The sequence below is a fragment of the Cavia porcellus genome, unplaced genomic scaffold (genome assembly GCF_034190915.1).
Source record: "Cavia porcellus strain 051 isolate PalLab524CR breed Dunkin Hartley unplaced genomic scaffold, mCavPor4.1 scaffold_24, whole genome shotgun sequence".
NCBI classification, from domain to species: Eukaryota; Metazoa; Chordata; class Mammalia; order Rodentia; family Caviidae; genus Cavia; species Cavia porcellus.
Window position 1 is genome coordinate 14,637,333 of NW_026947507.1, and position 14,618 is coordinate 14,651,950.

At 34.3% G+C, this 14,618-nt stretch overlaps 1 protein-coding gene across 21 annotated transcripts in view; it reads right to left on the reverse strand.

The window, feature by feature from the left end:
- Positions 1-14,618, reverse strand: part of Tenm3 (teneurin transmembrane protein 3) — a 2,467,413-nt gene that overhangs the window by 114,620 nt on the left and 2,338,175 nt on the right. For all 21 annotated transcript variants that reach the window (XM_063234704.1, XM_063234707.1, XM_063234699.1 and 18 more), the window contains one exon: positions 1,016-1,230. In XM_063234704.1, the coding sequence (XP_063090774.1) occupies positions 1,016-1,230 (215 nt within the window). The remainder of the gene's footprint in view (positions 1-1,015; positions 1,231-14,618) is intronic.

Sequence of the window (14,618 nt, forward strand, 5' to 3'; positions counted from 1 at the left end):
GTGTGATCCCCAATACAATATATTTTAAAAAAACAGTCTTCTACTCCTTATTTCATAAATCAAAAATCAGCATGAAATTCCATGGGTAAATACACTATCAAAAATTATTTTAAATTTACCTAATTGCTCATATAATTACTGCATTATTGAAATTTCTATACTTACTAGCATAAAAGTTTTTTTTGGGAAGAGTCAGAATTACAGTAGGCCAATCAAGTAATTTCTCTTAGGCTTTATAGAACCTATTTTAGGCTGGGGTGGTGGAGACCGAACCCAGGGTCTCATGTAGTACTGAGTTAGACCTGTACCTGCTATGGGACCTGTTTTTAAATATGATTTCCAAGTTACACATTGTGACTCAGTATTAGATTATAAATCAAAAAGGCCGGGGGATTTTTGATAGTGGTTCTGTAGAGGTAACTGTTACTGTGAGGGTATTTTCACACAAGGGAACTGACTTTATGGTTTTTTAAAATCTATTGTTTTGAGAACCAATATTTGGTTTTCCATACAGGCTCTTTTGCTTATATATTTTAATGTTCATCATTTTGGAAGAGGAGTAGTGGGCTCAAATTGACAAGGTTTATACCATCATGTTTATGTTCCCCTTTCTTCTTTTGAGTACCAATGACGCAAATTAAAATGTATTTTCAACAAAATCAATACATGTTTAAAGGGAATTATGATGCATCTATCACATGAAAGGTATGAGATCATCTAAAATTATTACAGACTCTTGGAAAATCTGTGATGTTTTATCCAGATGATGCTCAATGGTCATTAAGTTATACATTTTAGTAATTTTTAATCATTCTTTGATGATCAAAACAAATCAAAAGGAAAATGCTGCTCTTCCAACTGCTGGTTAAAAAACCTCAAAGCCAACGTAGGCTACATTTAAAAGATCCACTTGAAAGTGGTTAGCTAACCAAAGAAATTAATTTAAGAAATAGAATAACTTTGAAAAAGACAACCTACTACTTTTCCCTTTATTGACAACAAAGCTCGCTCTTACCTGAGTATGGGAAGGAGGTAAGCCTTTTCGGCCATATACTCCGATCAGTGCATCCTTCTGAAGAGAGATATTGAATTTAAGAAACTGTGGCTGATCAATAAAAAGCTGTGATCTCCAGAAGATCCCAGGAGGAACCTCTTGAATTGCTCTTCGGCCAATATCAAGTTCTCCGGAATCTATGGTGTTATTTTCCTGTGTAAATCCACCTAATTTTCCTGAATATGAGAGATCCATTGATAAAAAACAAAAAATTAAAATAGGGTTTCTTTTCAAAATGTTATTTTCACTAAATGCTCAGGCACTTCATCTTCAGATGAAATGCTGTCATATAATTTTCATTTTAAAAGCTTTTTTGTTAGATATTGCTTTACTAATTCTGATTTAACACATTCTTTAAGATATTTAGTCAAAATCCTTCAACCTCCTCCAAGGTATGCTTACTCCTGAAACTGTTTTATACCTACAGTCTTTCTTGATCATTTGAAATACAATTATCTTACAAATTATATGTCTTGTTACTTCTTGGAAAGATTAAGTCTGATACTTAGCAGTTCTTCTAACCATATGCAGCATGGATTATGGAGATTTTCAAGCTGATATTTAATCAAACAACAATAAAATCAATCAATGGTACTGTTTTATTTAGTCCTCTCTAAACTAGATGAACAAAAATCAGGTGTGGAAAGGGAAGTGGAGACGGGTTAATGGGGACACTGTGAAGCGTAAGGGAGGAAGAGCCAGGTTAAATTCTCAGTTTTTTAATGAGGCTGTCACAACATTTTCTCTTCTGACTCTCCTTTCACACTTGCTTTCAGTGTTAGTGAGCACAATGCATCATCCTTCCCACTGAAATTCACTCTGTAGGGAAAAAGAAAAATCTCTCTGTTCCCAAAGTCCTGCCTTGTAGAGACTACCTCTTTCCTGCATTGCCTGCTTCTAGAAAACAGACCCAAGATTCCTCATTTTTGGCACCATGTTTCCCTTTTACCTCCTGGCCATGGTTACCCCATGGAGGTTAGCAATGAAAGGGGCTTTATAATTTTCCAGAGTGGAAATGTAACTCCTCTGGCTCTTACGCAGAAAGGATCCATCTATCAAATTCAAACCTTTTAAAGTGATAACAAATCTGACTTTATAATTTGGTCTTTACATTAAACAACATAGCAAAAATGTTAACTCAAAATTTTGAGAACTTAAATCAGAGATTTATAAATTATTTTATCCTAATTACGGAGGTAGAATCTTTTGTGACAAATTATTAATTTAATGCTGAATTCATTTTTATTGAATGTCTGCTAAGCAGAGCATTGAGGTGATAACAAACCTATATAACCCAAGAGCAGTACATTTGAGATTATTTGACTTAAATAGCTTCTGCTAATACTAGCTAACCAGATGGTTAGGGAGATACCTCGAAACTGTTACCTCAAAGAAGGGCCTAAAGCAATACATGATAGAGGATCAGAGGAAGCTGGTATTTGTAGGCTGGATTTTTTTTTTTTTTTTTTTGTACTGGGATTGAACTCACGATCCTGTGCTTACAAGGCATGCACTTATGCCATTGAGCTAAATCTCCACCCCATTTAGGCTGAATTTTGAAGGATAAGTACAACAAAGTTTCTGAGTTGGGCAAGTGTCTTGATTTAAAAAAAAAAAAAAAGAGTGTGGAAATGGGTAAGTGTTAGGGTTCTGGTGAGCAGAGAAATCCATCCAGGTAGAAGAGAAGTCAGATACTTGGGGTTTAAATATTGGCTCTATCACTCACTAACTGAGAGATTTAAAGGAAGACCTCATTTGTGACACAAAATCTCATCTGGAAAATAAGGATGGCAATGTGATCACTGAATTCCTAGAAGGAATGCCTGAGGTATGACACACAAAGTGTTCACTGCAGTGCTAGTCCTCAGTACTGAATGAATGAGAGACATCAATGAGTTGCCATGGGATCGATGAGAAAAAGTTGGAGAGGGAAAACGTTACCAGTTTGTAAAGTGTCTGGACTACCAGATTAAAGGACATGGCATTTATACTTTAACATCTGTCATTTATTTGTACTTAGTAGTTTTTATTTTGTGCATTTTTAAAATTTTTACTCTATATTATCATATTCTTTTTATTGAGGATGTGTATATATTGGGGTTTTATGTTATGATGGACATCATGTTATATCTTAAATATTTGAAGAATTATGATTAAATGGTGTTCTGATGGTGTGAAAGCACTTGTTCTTGTATTTGGTGTGGTGTATGTGTAATCCAGAGAAACAGAATTTAAGGATACAAGAAACATGTCCCATGATCACAAATGAGTAAGGCAGATGCCCAGTTTGTACTGACAGGTTCTGAAGCAAGTCCCAATAAATTCACTGTTATAGATAAAGAAATTGGAGACCCATTAAAGGTTCTGAGGAGGCTAAGGGTGAAGTGAAATCACTGTTTCAAGAACATTAAAGAGTAGCAGTAGAGGAAGTCTGGAGATGAAAAAAAGAGTGAGACTAAAGCCTAACAAGAAAGCTTAATGAAAAGAGTATTTACAATTCACTTCCTCTTTTGTTTCCCAGTGTTCATAATCATGGCATTAACAGACTTTCAGATACCAGGTCTATTTCTTCAGCCAATTTGGTAATACAAAATGCGGTAAGAAATAAAATTTCAAATTTGAGTTATAGTTATCACTGATTTTCCCATATTAACCCTGAGATTATAAACTGAATAACTCATAGAATTTTTATTATTTATTTTGCAAGAATACACATTCATTTCAGCAAAATCTAAATACACAGAGAAAAAACTTCTTATTCATATAATATTTTATATTTCATTTAAACAGGTATCTTATTCAGTGATTTTAAAAATATCTGAGATGAATTTCTATTTTTAATTTTAGGATGCTTCTGTATAGGGACCAAAATTTGTCATAAATTAGCTTTCACGGAGAAGATTAAAGGGGGTAATAAAAATGGAGTTAACAAATTGGCAGATAGTTTTCTTATATGTATTAAACCTTAAAACAAAACTATGAGATTGATGTTTTGAGGAGAGAAAAATAAGGTTTAAAGAAGTAAATTATGTGTTCAAAGTAAATTATGGTGTCAAGATTCAAAGTGAGGGTTGTGTAATTCCAAAATCATGTATTTTACATAACCAACAGTAGAATGTTTGCTTTTTATTAAAACGAAAATATTTATTTAAATTACTAGGTTTAAAATCATTTGTCTATTTTTAAATTTTTTATTAGTGTATGTTTACCATATTTATAGATCACATATATCCTGGGGAATTTGTACCTGTATATAATATATCTTAATTCATTTTCCCCCATTCCTTTATCCTCTCAAGTTCAACCCTTCTTCGCCTCCCCATTTAAAAAAGCTCTGTTTACATTTTTCCCCTTCATGTTTATTTTTTATAGTCATTCAACTGTATTAGGAAAACCAGAGTTTGTAATTATAGGAAATGAAGTTATACTTAATTTAATTACGATAAACAGTTTTCATTTTAAAACATATCAAATATAGTATAGCATATCATTCTTTATGTTGAAATTTATAATAGATCCCTAATAAGTTTTTGTCTTTTTGTTGACAATTTTTAAAACACTGAAGACAGTAGTAGTTTCCCCACTAAAAGTTTATTATATATATATATATATATATATATCCTATTTAAATATAGATATGATTCACATTTGGATTCATCCATCCATTTTACACAATACTAAGGCAATTAGCAAATTCTATCTGTCATTACTATCTGAAGCTTATATAATTTAATCTATTGTCTGGTGGTGATCTTATCTATTGTGGCTTTAAACTAAAATTAGAAGTCTTAACAGCATACTTGCATGCTCTGAGAGCTGGTAAAAATAAACCAATGCTAACACCAAATTATTTTTTTTTTTTCCAAAACATCATCTTTGCCCAGGAGTATTAGCTTTGGCCACAGTAATTAAGTTCTGATTTGAAGGGAGTACGGTTTCACTGTCTCAAAGTAGTTTAATGGCTAAGTACTTTTGCTTCGCTGCTGTCTCCATTTATTGATTTTGAGGGGTTAAAATCTTTCTCACTGAAATGTTATGAGGACCAACCGTTAGGTCAATAGGTATTTCTACTTATGCAGTCAGTCACACAGTTAATTTGAAAAGTGCCTTGACAACCAACAGCACCACCCCTACAGCCAAGGGTGATTGGATGTATTTGAATGAGGCAGTAGCATTGTGATGTCTTTTGGTGTCCTGTAATTAAAAAGTAAGGCCTAACTATCATCAGCTCACAGAGCTCAAGGGCCTGTGGAGATCACATAGTCCAGGAAACATCAAACAAACACAATCATACCTTAGAGTGTTATAATTTTGGGATACGCATATGTGGTGCTCATCCTCTTTTCCTGAGATACAACTCCTAAAATCTTTGAGGTTACAATGTGTTCTTGTATGTCTCAAGGTGACTGATGGCCAGTTGCTCAGAAGTAGTGCCATGATGAAGGGTTGTGACTGGGACGATCAAGGCAGGATTAGGCAGTTGGGACTTTGCCCTCCCTCCCAATCGCCAGAGATAAGAAAGAGGTTGAAGGATAAAATGACAACCAATGGCCAATGATTAAATCAATCATACTCATGCAATGAAACCTCCACTAAAATTCAAGTTTAATGAGGCCAAGTTTAGAGAGCTTTCAAATGGTTCAACATACCTTCCTGAGTCCTGTGAGTCACTGTAATAAACTAATCTCCCAAAGAAAATGATTGTGGGAACCGCAGTTTGTAGTGAAGTTGCTAGAAGTACAGGTCAAACAACCTGGGACTTTTTGATTGGGATCTAAAGTGGGGAGGGGGCCAGCTCTCAGTCTGTCTGTATCTCCAGGTGAACTACGCCAGAACTTACTCGGAAGACAGGGACACCCAGCTGCTGTTATCTGCAGAACTAACTGCTGAAATCCTCACACCTTTTGAGGTTACAGAAGTCTTCTGTGTAGATTGTGGTGTTGTAAGAACAGAAAAAATTGATTTTTTTTCTTAACAGATAAATTAAGACTTTCAATATGGGAAGAGAATATTGTTTTAGATAATTAATTTCTAGAATCCCAATGACTTCATGTGTATACCCTCTTTACAATAGAAAGATATACAATCAAAATCTTACACGATACACTGACTTGGAGCATAAATCTTGCCAGCAACCGAAAAAAAAAAGGCAAAATTTAAGGTACTTTTGTTGGTGTTGGTGAAGCTTCTTTTATTCCAGGCACTGTAAATTCAAAAAAGAGCTTTGGTGTTTCATTAAGGCCAAAGTATGAAGTTAAGAATGGTGTATTCAAAACTTTTGGCATACTTAAAACCAGAGATATAGAAATGGAAGAGTCACTTTTTTTTGGTCTGATAATCTGTGATCTTTTTACCTCCCTCCATCATTGTCTAAGAATGCTTTTTATTTTTTCAGGATTACACAGAGAAAGATAAGAAATACAGTATTAACGTGGCAATGACTATCAAAATTCTAGTAAAAATTTGTTTTTTAAATCTATTTACCTATCTATCTAGAACAATAATTCAAACTGTAGTTTGAAGATGGCTCTAGTAAAGTGCAAAATAATTTACTTGAACTAAAATATTTGACAGGTAATTTTTCTGATCAAAATAAATTTAATTTTAATGAGTATTGGTTGTGCCTGTTCAACAGTATAGAGGGAGTTTCCTGTAAATTAAATAGGCAAATGAAATAGATACATTTAAAGCATAAAATGACATGAAAACATTCAAAAATATTACAGTAGTAAAGGTAAGTTAAAATAGACAAGTTATATTTTCCACCTAATTCTGAATATATTTGATTAAACAAAATGCAATCAAGTAAAAATAACGGGTATAATTAGTATTTTACTAAGCTTTGGAAAAGCCTCCTTTGTATATTATAAAGAAACAAAGAAGGATTGATTCTAAAATATATACAACAAATCTTTTTTCAAAATATGTGGTTGCCAATTCTTTGCTTTCTATAGAATTGAAGAAGAAATGTAACAGAACTAGCAGTTTGTAATTACTAAGCATGCTTTTTGGAAGTAGATCACGATGTGATTTTTGTCATATGACTAATAAAGAGGTCAAAGATTGAACAGCTTTATTCTAGAAAAAACACTTCCATTTCCATCTACTTATTATTTAGGATGACTGCTCATGTTTATACTTATAAAAAAAGACAACAGGAATAGAACAGAGCATTGTGCTTCATTCTTCAAATGATATTTATTTATAAATACAAAAACTATTTGAAAACACCCTCATTTTGAGAGGCATTTCCAATACATTTTTATTTTCTCTATTTCATAATTATAAAAATGTTTCATAATTTATTAATAACTAGGTCATACTGTACAGAATATAACTACCAACTGTAAGCATAATCATTATAGAAAAAACTAGGATTTTACTAACACTGTTATATGGTTTCAGGAAATTTTAAGAATTTAATTTAAATTTTCACAGGGTATTTTCTCTAAAGGGACACAAGAACAAGATGATCTGAAAATTACTCACATGAAATATGAATTTCATGTCTAAGCACCTGCCAACCTATATTTGCTTCAAATTATTGCAATACTTAGAACAAATTTATTTTGAACAAAAGGCTGAGGATGTGTCTTTTCTAACACATGCAGACCATATCTCTCATTAGAATCTATGAGGTAGAGATGTAAGGACGTAACTGATATTTCTCTGTTTAAAACCACCAAGGTGGCTCAGTATAACACTCCTACCTTAAGCCGCTAGTTTGAATACCAGGAGATTAGAGATGTGGAAAGGGCCTTTGTCTTTTAAAAATTTTATCCTGTTACTTTTCCAGTCTTGTGTGTGTCTAATTTGGACAGGTCAAGCGTGGACATTCCTGTTAGTGTTTTTCAAATGCTCTTTATTGATTATAAACACACCTGGAAATCAGGAAGGCACTGACACAATTTGATAAACTTGTAAATACCTGCACAACCCCTTCTTCTGAAGCTTATCAGTCCTCTTAGATAAAAGCCTGGGTACTGAAGTCTTTTATCGTGTCCTGAATCCCAGAAAACTTTGGCTTCAGAGGAAATAAAGAAAAACCAGTTCTAAGGCTCTCATCCTCCCTCACAGAGATCACTGCCTCTGTAAACCCCTAGAGCCTGAACCTGGGAATGATCATAGGAAACACCAAGGTTGTCTGCAGGGTTCACTAAGAGAAAAAGAAGGAAAAATGGAGGAAAACACAGAGCCGGGGGGAACAGAGTGCCTTACAGTTATTCTAAACTCAAAGCTTGTGGGTTAGGTATCAAACCAATTAAAGCCTTCACAGTAAGAGTGAGATATACCAAGTCTTCAAACACAACAGGGCACCATCTTGAAGGTTTTTTTCAACATGTCCTGTTGTGCCTGAAAGTGGGAACCACTACCAGTCTTTTCACCTGAAAACTGTGATTTTTCCTTTCATCAGGACGAATATGTCACAACAGTCTTAATGTCTTAAAATATAGTTGTCAGTGTGTGGAAACATGAAGAGACCATGTACACAAAGCTATTGTTACTCTTCGCCTTATATGATACCCAGCTTATCTGAAAACATATCTTTAAAGTGACATTTTAAAGAAACCCTTTAAAAGAAACCCTTGCTCTCTTAAAAAAATTTTATAAATAACAGTTTATCGATAAGTGATGCCAAAAGGATAAAACAGAGTATTTAAAATTATATTAGTCATTAGGAGATTTGGTATCTTTCAAAATTATTTAGTGACATCTAAAAAAAAAATCACTGAAAGTTATAAAATACTGTTTTCCATACATACCAGATATTTGCCACATGTACAGGATGTAATGTTTAAAATGGAAAGGCAGAAAAAGAAATCCAATTGTCAAAGTGTAACTGCAATTGTTAAGGAGGGTAAATAATAATATCATTTAGATCCCGCTGAGGCACTAATAATCAAGACAATAGGATGCAAAGTTAGGCACTTGTAGGCATTCAACAGTTCACCCTCCAATTCTATGACCAGATCTTGGGTTCACACTCTGACTCTGAGATTCAGAGAGAACAGTATGAACAACCGTAAGCCATATTTTAACATGTGGATACAGAGTGTTACATCACAAGTTAAATCTAATAAAATACAGCTACTTTGCAAATGTAGTTTAATGTACAAAATCAATATAGCATCTAATTAAGGAACTATTACACACTGCAGTAACACAAATACTATAAACAAAATGTAACAAAAGTCAATGCTCTGGCAGCCCTGGTAGTCCTATTTCTTCAATGCACAGGCCATCTTTAACGTGCTACAAAATGTAATTCTCTGAAGTCGTCTTGTAGTCAAGAAAATAATGCACAGCGAGTAGTAATGTAAAATTTAAAAACAAGTAGAACTATTTAAACAGAATGAATTATATATATATGTGCCCACAACAAGTAGGTTTTTAATTCGTATGCATATAAAAGAAGTTTTCTTCTATCAACCGAAGGAGTTATCTGACAGAGCTACTTTAACCAATACATACACGTACGGCCTTTCATTTAGTCTTATATCATCCCAAAGTGTCCTATGCTAATTTTGGTATTAGTTTCATTGTCCCTTTCAGTTAAGCTGGTGTTGAGATGTCCTCTGCTTTCCCCTGTGTACACTGCAGTGGTTGGCTTGATTTCTGTTCTGCCTAGTAATTCATAAACTCTGGGAACAACACTGACTGCCATTTTTTTAAAACTGCTGTGTCCTCAACACCACATTGAGGCATGACATATAACATATGCTCATAAATACGTGTAAAATAAATGAGTACTAGGCATTCAAAGAAAAATTAAGGTTAGTATTCCTTTCATAAAATCCAAATGCCTAAAAATTAAATAACTAATGATAAGGCACACCTTTATGGCTTTAGAGAATATTCTTAAACTAATTTAAGGCTTTATCTTCTTAAGAATTTTGCTATAAATTATAAGTCATAATCTTGAAGAAAGTGACAAAATGAATAATTATTGATATTTATCACTGCTTGGTACCCACAGGCATTTTCTTAAACCTTGTTATTGCCTTATAAAGAAACAGTAAGTTAGAGAAGGAAATTTGCTTAAAGGCCAGGGAATGGCTGATCTTCAGTTCACAGCCATATATTATACATTTGCTTTGCATATACTTTTTGCAGGGCACTGTGCTGGGCCTTTACATACTTTATACCATATCATTTTCATTCATTCATTCATTCATTCATTCATTCATTCATTCATTCAGCAAACACTTTTTGAGTACCTATTATAGGCCAGTATCATAGGCCTATGATTTTGTGGCAGAACACAGTACACATTAAAGGTATATATTAAAGTATTTATTTTGACCATCTCAAATCATTCTATGAGGTATTATAAATTCCTTTTAATTGATAAGAAAAATAGAGACAAAAATAAGCTCCATAGCTTGTGCTAAGTAACACAGATATGTAAGGAGCAGAGCAGGACAGAACCAGGTGGTTTGGCTGAAGAGTCTATACTCTCTCTCACTGTTTTCTTGCTTGTATATCACAGTACAGTGTTATGAACAGTCAGATTCTGAAGAGACTTGCAAGCCATTTAGAGAATCTAGGTCACTGAAGGAATGCAGGTGAGTATTATCACCCCAAATTTGTAAGTGAAGAAAAGACAAGCGAGGCAGGAGACAACACAGGTAGAGTTGCTGTCTGTGGCTGCTATAATTCAGGTGAGAAACAATAGCATCTAAAAGATACTGTGGAGTGAGACTTTCAGGATTTTGCAAGTGACTGAATATGAGAGGCAAGAGAGGAGCCAGGTAAGACTTCTGAACTTCGGGGCCAGGTTACTAGGTCAGTGATGCTGTTATTTCCTGAAATAGAAATCCTTGAAGAGGCGACGTGGCAACTGTGTTTCCCAAAGATGATTATATATCTTCCATCTCCCATGCCTCCGTGCAATGAATACCCCATTTCCCTACTCGAGAGGAGCATGATAAACTAGCTTCCTGGTGAAGCTAGTTGAGTTCAGTTCTTGACTAACAGGATGTCATAAAAGTGACATCTTCATATACTCTATTTAGGCCATAAAAAGTAACTTCTTTTACAAGTACTGGAATGCTCCTTCTTGGGATATTTCTCTTTAGAACCAGCAACTACATTCTGAGAATCCACATGAAAGGCCATGCTTATGTGCCCCAGTCCACATCTATAGTACACGAGAGCTTGAGTCAAGTACAAACTGTGATTGAGCTGTCTTGGACTTCTAGTTTAATGGAACCCCATCTGACAGACAGGAGCAACTGCAGAAGAGTCCCAATTACAAATGCAAGAACTTCCCAGTCAATTGACAAGCTACTGATGATACAAGCTACAAGATACTGATGATGATAAATTGCTTTTGTAAGCTACTGAATTTTGGTATGATTTGTCATGCAGTAATAGATAACCAAAATAGTTTATGAGGTCAGTTTTAGACACATGGGAGTTTAGAAGTTTGGAAGACACACAAATGGCGATGTTCCAAAGAATCCTGGATATACTTTATGTAGCCGAAATCTGGAGCCAAGGAGAGAAATCTTGGCTGGACTTACTGATTTAACGATAAAAAGAATATAGAATGTAACTAAAGCCTGGAGAGTGGATGGGAGAACCCAGAGTGGTTATATTATTAGAGCACAAAGTCCTGAGGAACGGTAATGTTCCAAACAGGGAGAGGGAGATAAGCCAACTACACAAGCTGAGATGCTACCATCAAAAAAGTCAGGAAGGAAGTCATAATGCATGTGGCATCACAGAAATTAAGAGAGAAGAATATTTCAAGTAGAGGGGAAAGGTCAGCTCTAGTCTTATCAGCAACCCAAACATGATAAAGAATGAATATTCATTGGTGCTCTTGACATGGCACCAGTTAAGCACAGAAGAAATCAATTTCAAAGAGTGGCGGTGACAGGACAGTCACGAAAAAGGAGCACTGCAGAAGCCAGGCTGTAATAGGCGTAAGTGGGAGGTAAAGAAATAGATGTAGAGAATACAGACTCTATGTTCAAACAGCTGGCTGAAAGGAAAGAGAGAAACATCAGATGAAAAGTAGGAGGCAGTCAAGGGATTTTCTCTCCCCTAAAACAAGACGCACACTGGAATATTCAAATGGTGGCTGAACAGTGTCAGCAGACTAGGAACACATTTATTTATTTATTGAAAGGTTTTAAAAGACATAGAATGTGATCAAGGGTACTAAAGGAATAGATAACTTTGAATATGGCAAGAAAAGGGTGAAAGGATACATCCATATACACACAGAAACAAAAATTTGTTCATGGGAAATTAAGAGGGCACACTCTGAAGGTTTAATTTTTTCTGCTGAATATTATATAAGATCATCTACAGGGAAAGGGTTCTGAGTATAGTAGGAAGATTTGAAATAATTTTTGAGAAGTACAGGGAGAGTACTTTGAAAGGGGAATACAGTTGGGATGCCAGGCTGGAGCTGGTGAGCCAAGAGATAAGTATTATTATTCCCTCTTTACATATGAGGAAACTGAGCCTCAAAGAGGTTAAATAACTTGTTCAAGGTTACAATGTAAACAAATGAAGGGCTAGCATTTAAGTACAGGTCTATGTGATTGTTTCCAGTACATTAAGCCAAGTGAGTTTCATGATCCAGCAGAATCATTTTAGTTTGTAGAAAGAGACTGTCTGAGCTCCAAACTTTATTCTGACCTATTTATTCAGTTTGTCTATTTCTATCAGTTTTTCTTAAGATTTTATACTTCTGGTATCACATCTCTAAAATATGCAGTCAGAAAAGGTCTCGGGGTAATCAGTAAAAGGTCACGGCATGCAATATGAATTCTTCTTTAGATACTAACTACCATTTAGAAGCTTTGGTTCATTATGAACTTAGAGACATGTGGGAATTTACTGAAATATTTAGCACAATGACTTTCTGATAATTATATTTACAAAAAAATAGGACTGCACAGATCGGAGTATTGCATTTAGACTATTGTGGTAATTTTCTCACAGTTAATTCCCATAGTAAGCTTTGTTCAGAGTTCTCAGGCTTTCACAAGGGTTGTAATTTCCTAGAATTTCTAAAGATGATGTGATCAGCTTCTATGGACAATTTATAAATCTGAAATAGTACGTGATGGTGCATGGATATTTCATCACAGAGAGGTCTAATAGCAGTCGGTTTTAGGTACCTCATTTCTTGTAAATAGAGTCTCTCCTGCCCCTTTGTGCCCCAGGGATGTAAATATTTAAGAAACAGACACTAAGAACATTTACTTGAAAAAATGAAAATAAAAATTCTGTTTACCACTTAATGGTTTATTTCTCACATTTGAAATAAAGAGGACAAGTGACTATTGTTTAGGTCATGTTTTGAGCGGGTTCTGGGCATAGAAAGAAAGAGTCTTATTTCCAGGAAGGAAAATTGTAACCAACAGTCCAGCTGACAGGCTGTAGGATCAGTTCCCCAGAAAATTTAGATTCAGGGGTACCTCAACTATTTTTCATGTGGAAAGTTTTTTTATGTAGCAGGAGGAAAGCACTTCAAATGGATATTCATACAGTTGCTCAGTGATCTCATGGTAAACCATTAGTTCCTTTTAGAAAAGGGGATAAATAAAACATGTTTTTAAAATTGTAACTCTTTGAAAATTATGAAATTGTTTTAGTGATTTGTAAAGTATTTATTAAAAATGAGGACTAGAGGGGCTGGGGATTTAGCTCAGCGGCATAAGCACCTGCCTTGCAGGCAGGCAGTCGTGAGTTCGATCCCTGGTACCAATAAAAAAAAAAAAAAGTTAAAAAAAAAAGAGAACTAGAATAAAAAGTTCTAGGGTACATTTCATTAAGGACAAGTACTATCTTAGGAAACATTTAGGATATATATGTGTATATGTATTTTGCTTCTGATGTAACATGTATTTCTTATTGAGGTCATGATCAATAGTTAAGTCACTAGTTTAGAGACTGCATAGACATCTCATATTCATATGCTATTTTTCTATCATCTGGAGTTAATATAGTTCTAGACAGTTTATTTCAGTATTGTCTTAAATTTTTTTTTTGCAAATATGAATTGCCACTCACTTTGTGTGAGCTTACAAAGTAAATGGAAGAACTAGGATTTGAATACAGTCGTATAAGAGCTGAAGGATTCTAATTTGAGATGTATTTTCTGGAAAAATACTAGGAAGCACTGCTGAGGCTAGAGGACTATCTCTCAATCTATAGCTTTGTCTCTATCATACATTTTAAGTACTGTGAAATAAACTATCCATACTCTATTTTCATTTTAATCACAATAATAAGTTAAGATGTTGGAAAATAAAATATCCACAACAAAGCATTTATTTCTACAGTGTAACTAATTTTTCTGGCCTATAAAAAGTTTTCTACATGTGTGGTTAATAAGTATCATCGGACCATTTTCACAGGAACAATTTTAGGAGATAGTCTAAATTTCAATCAACATAAAAAATTCTTGCTCTTTATATACTTCATATTTGTGTTTCCAACGTTAAAATAATTGTTTACGGTGATTGAAATTTAGTTAATTGCACTTTCTAATCTACAGTTTCAACTAGGAAAACTTCTTTACCACCCATCAATCCACCAT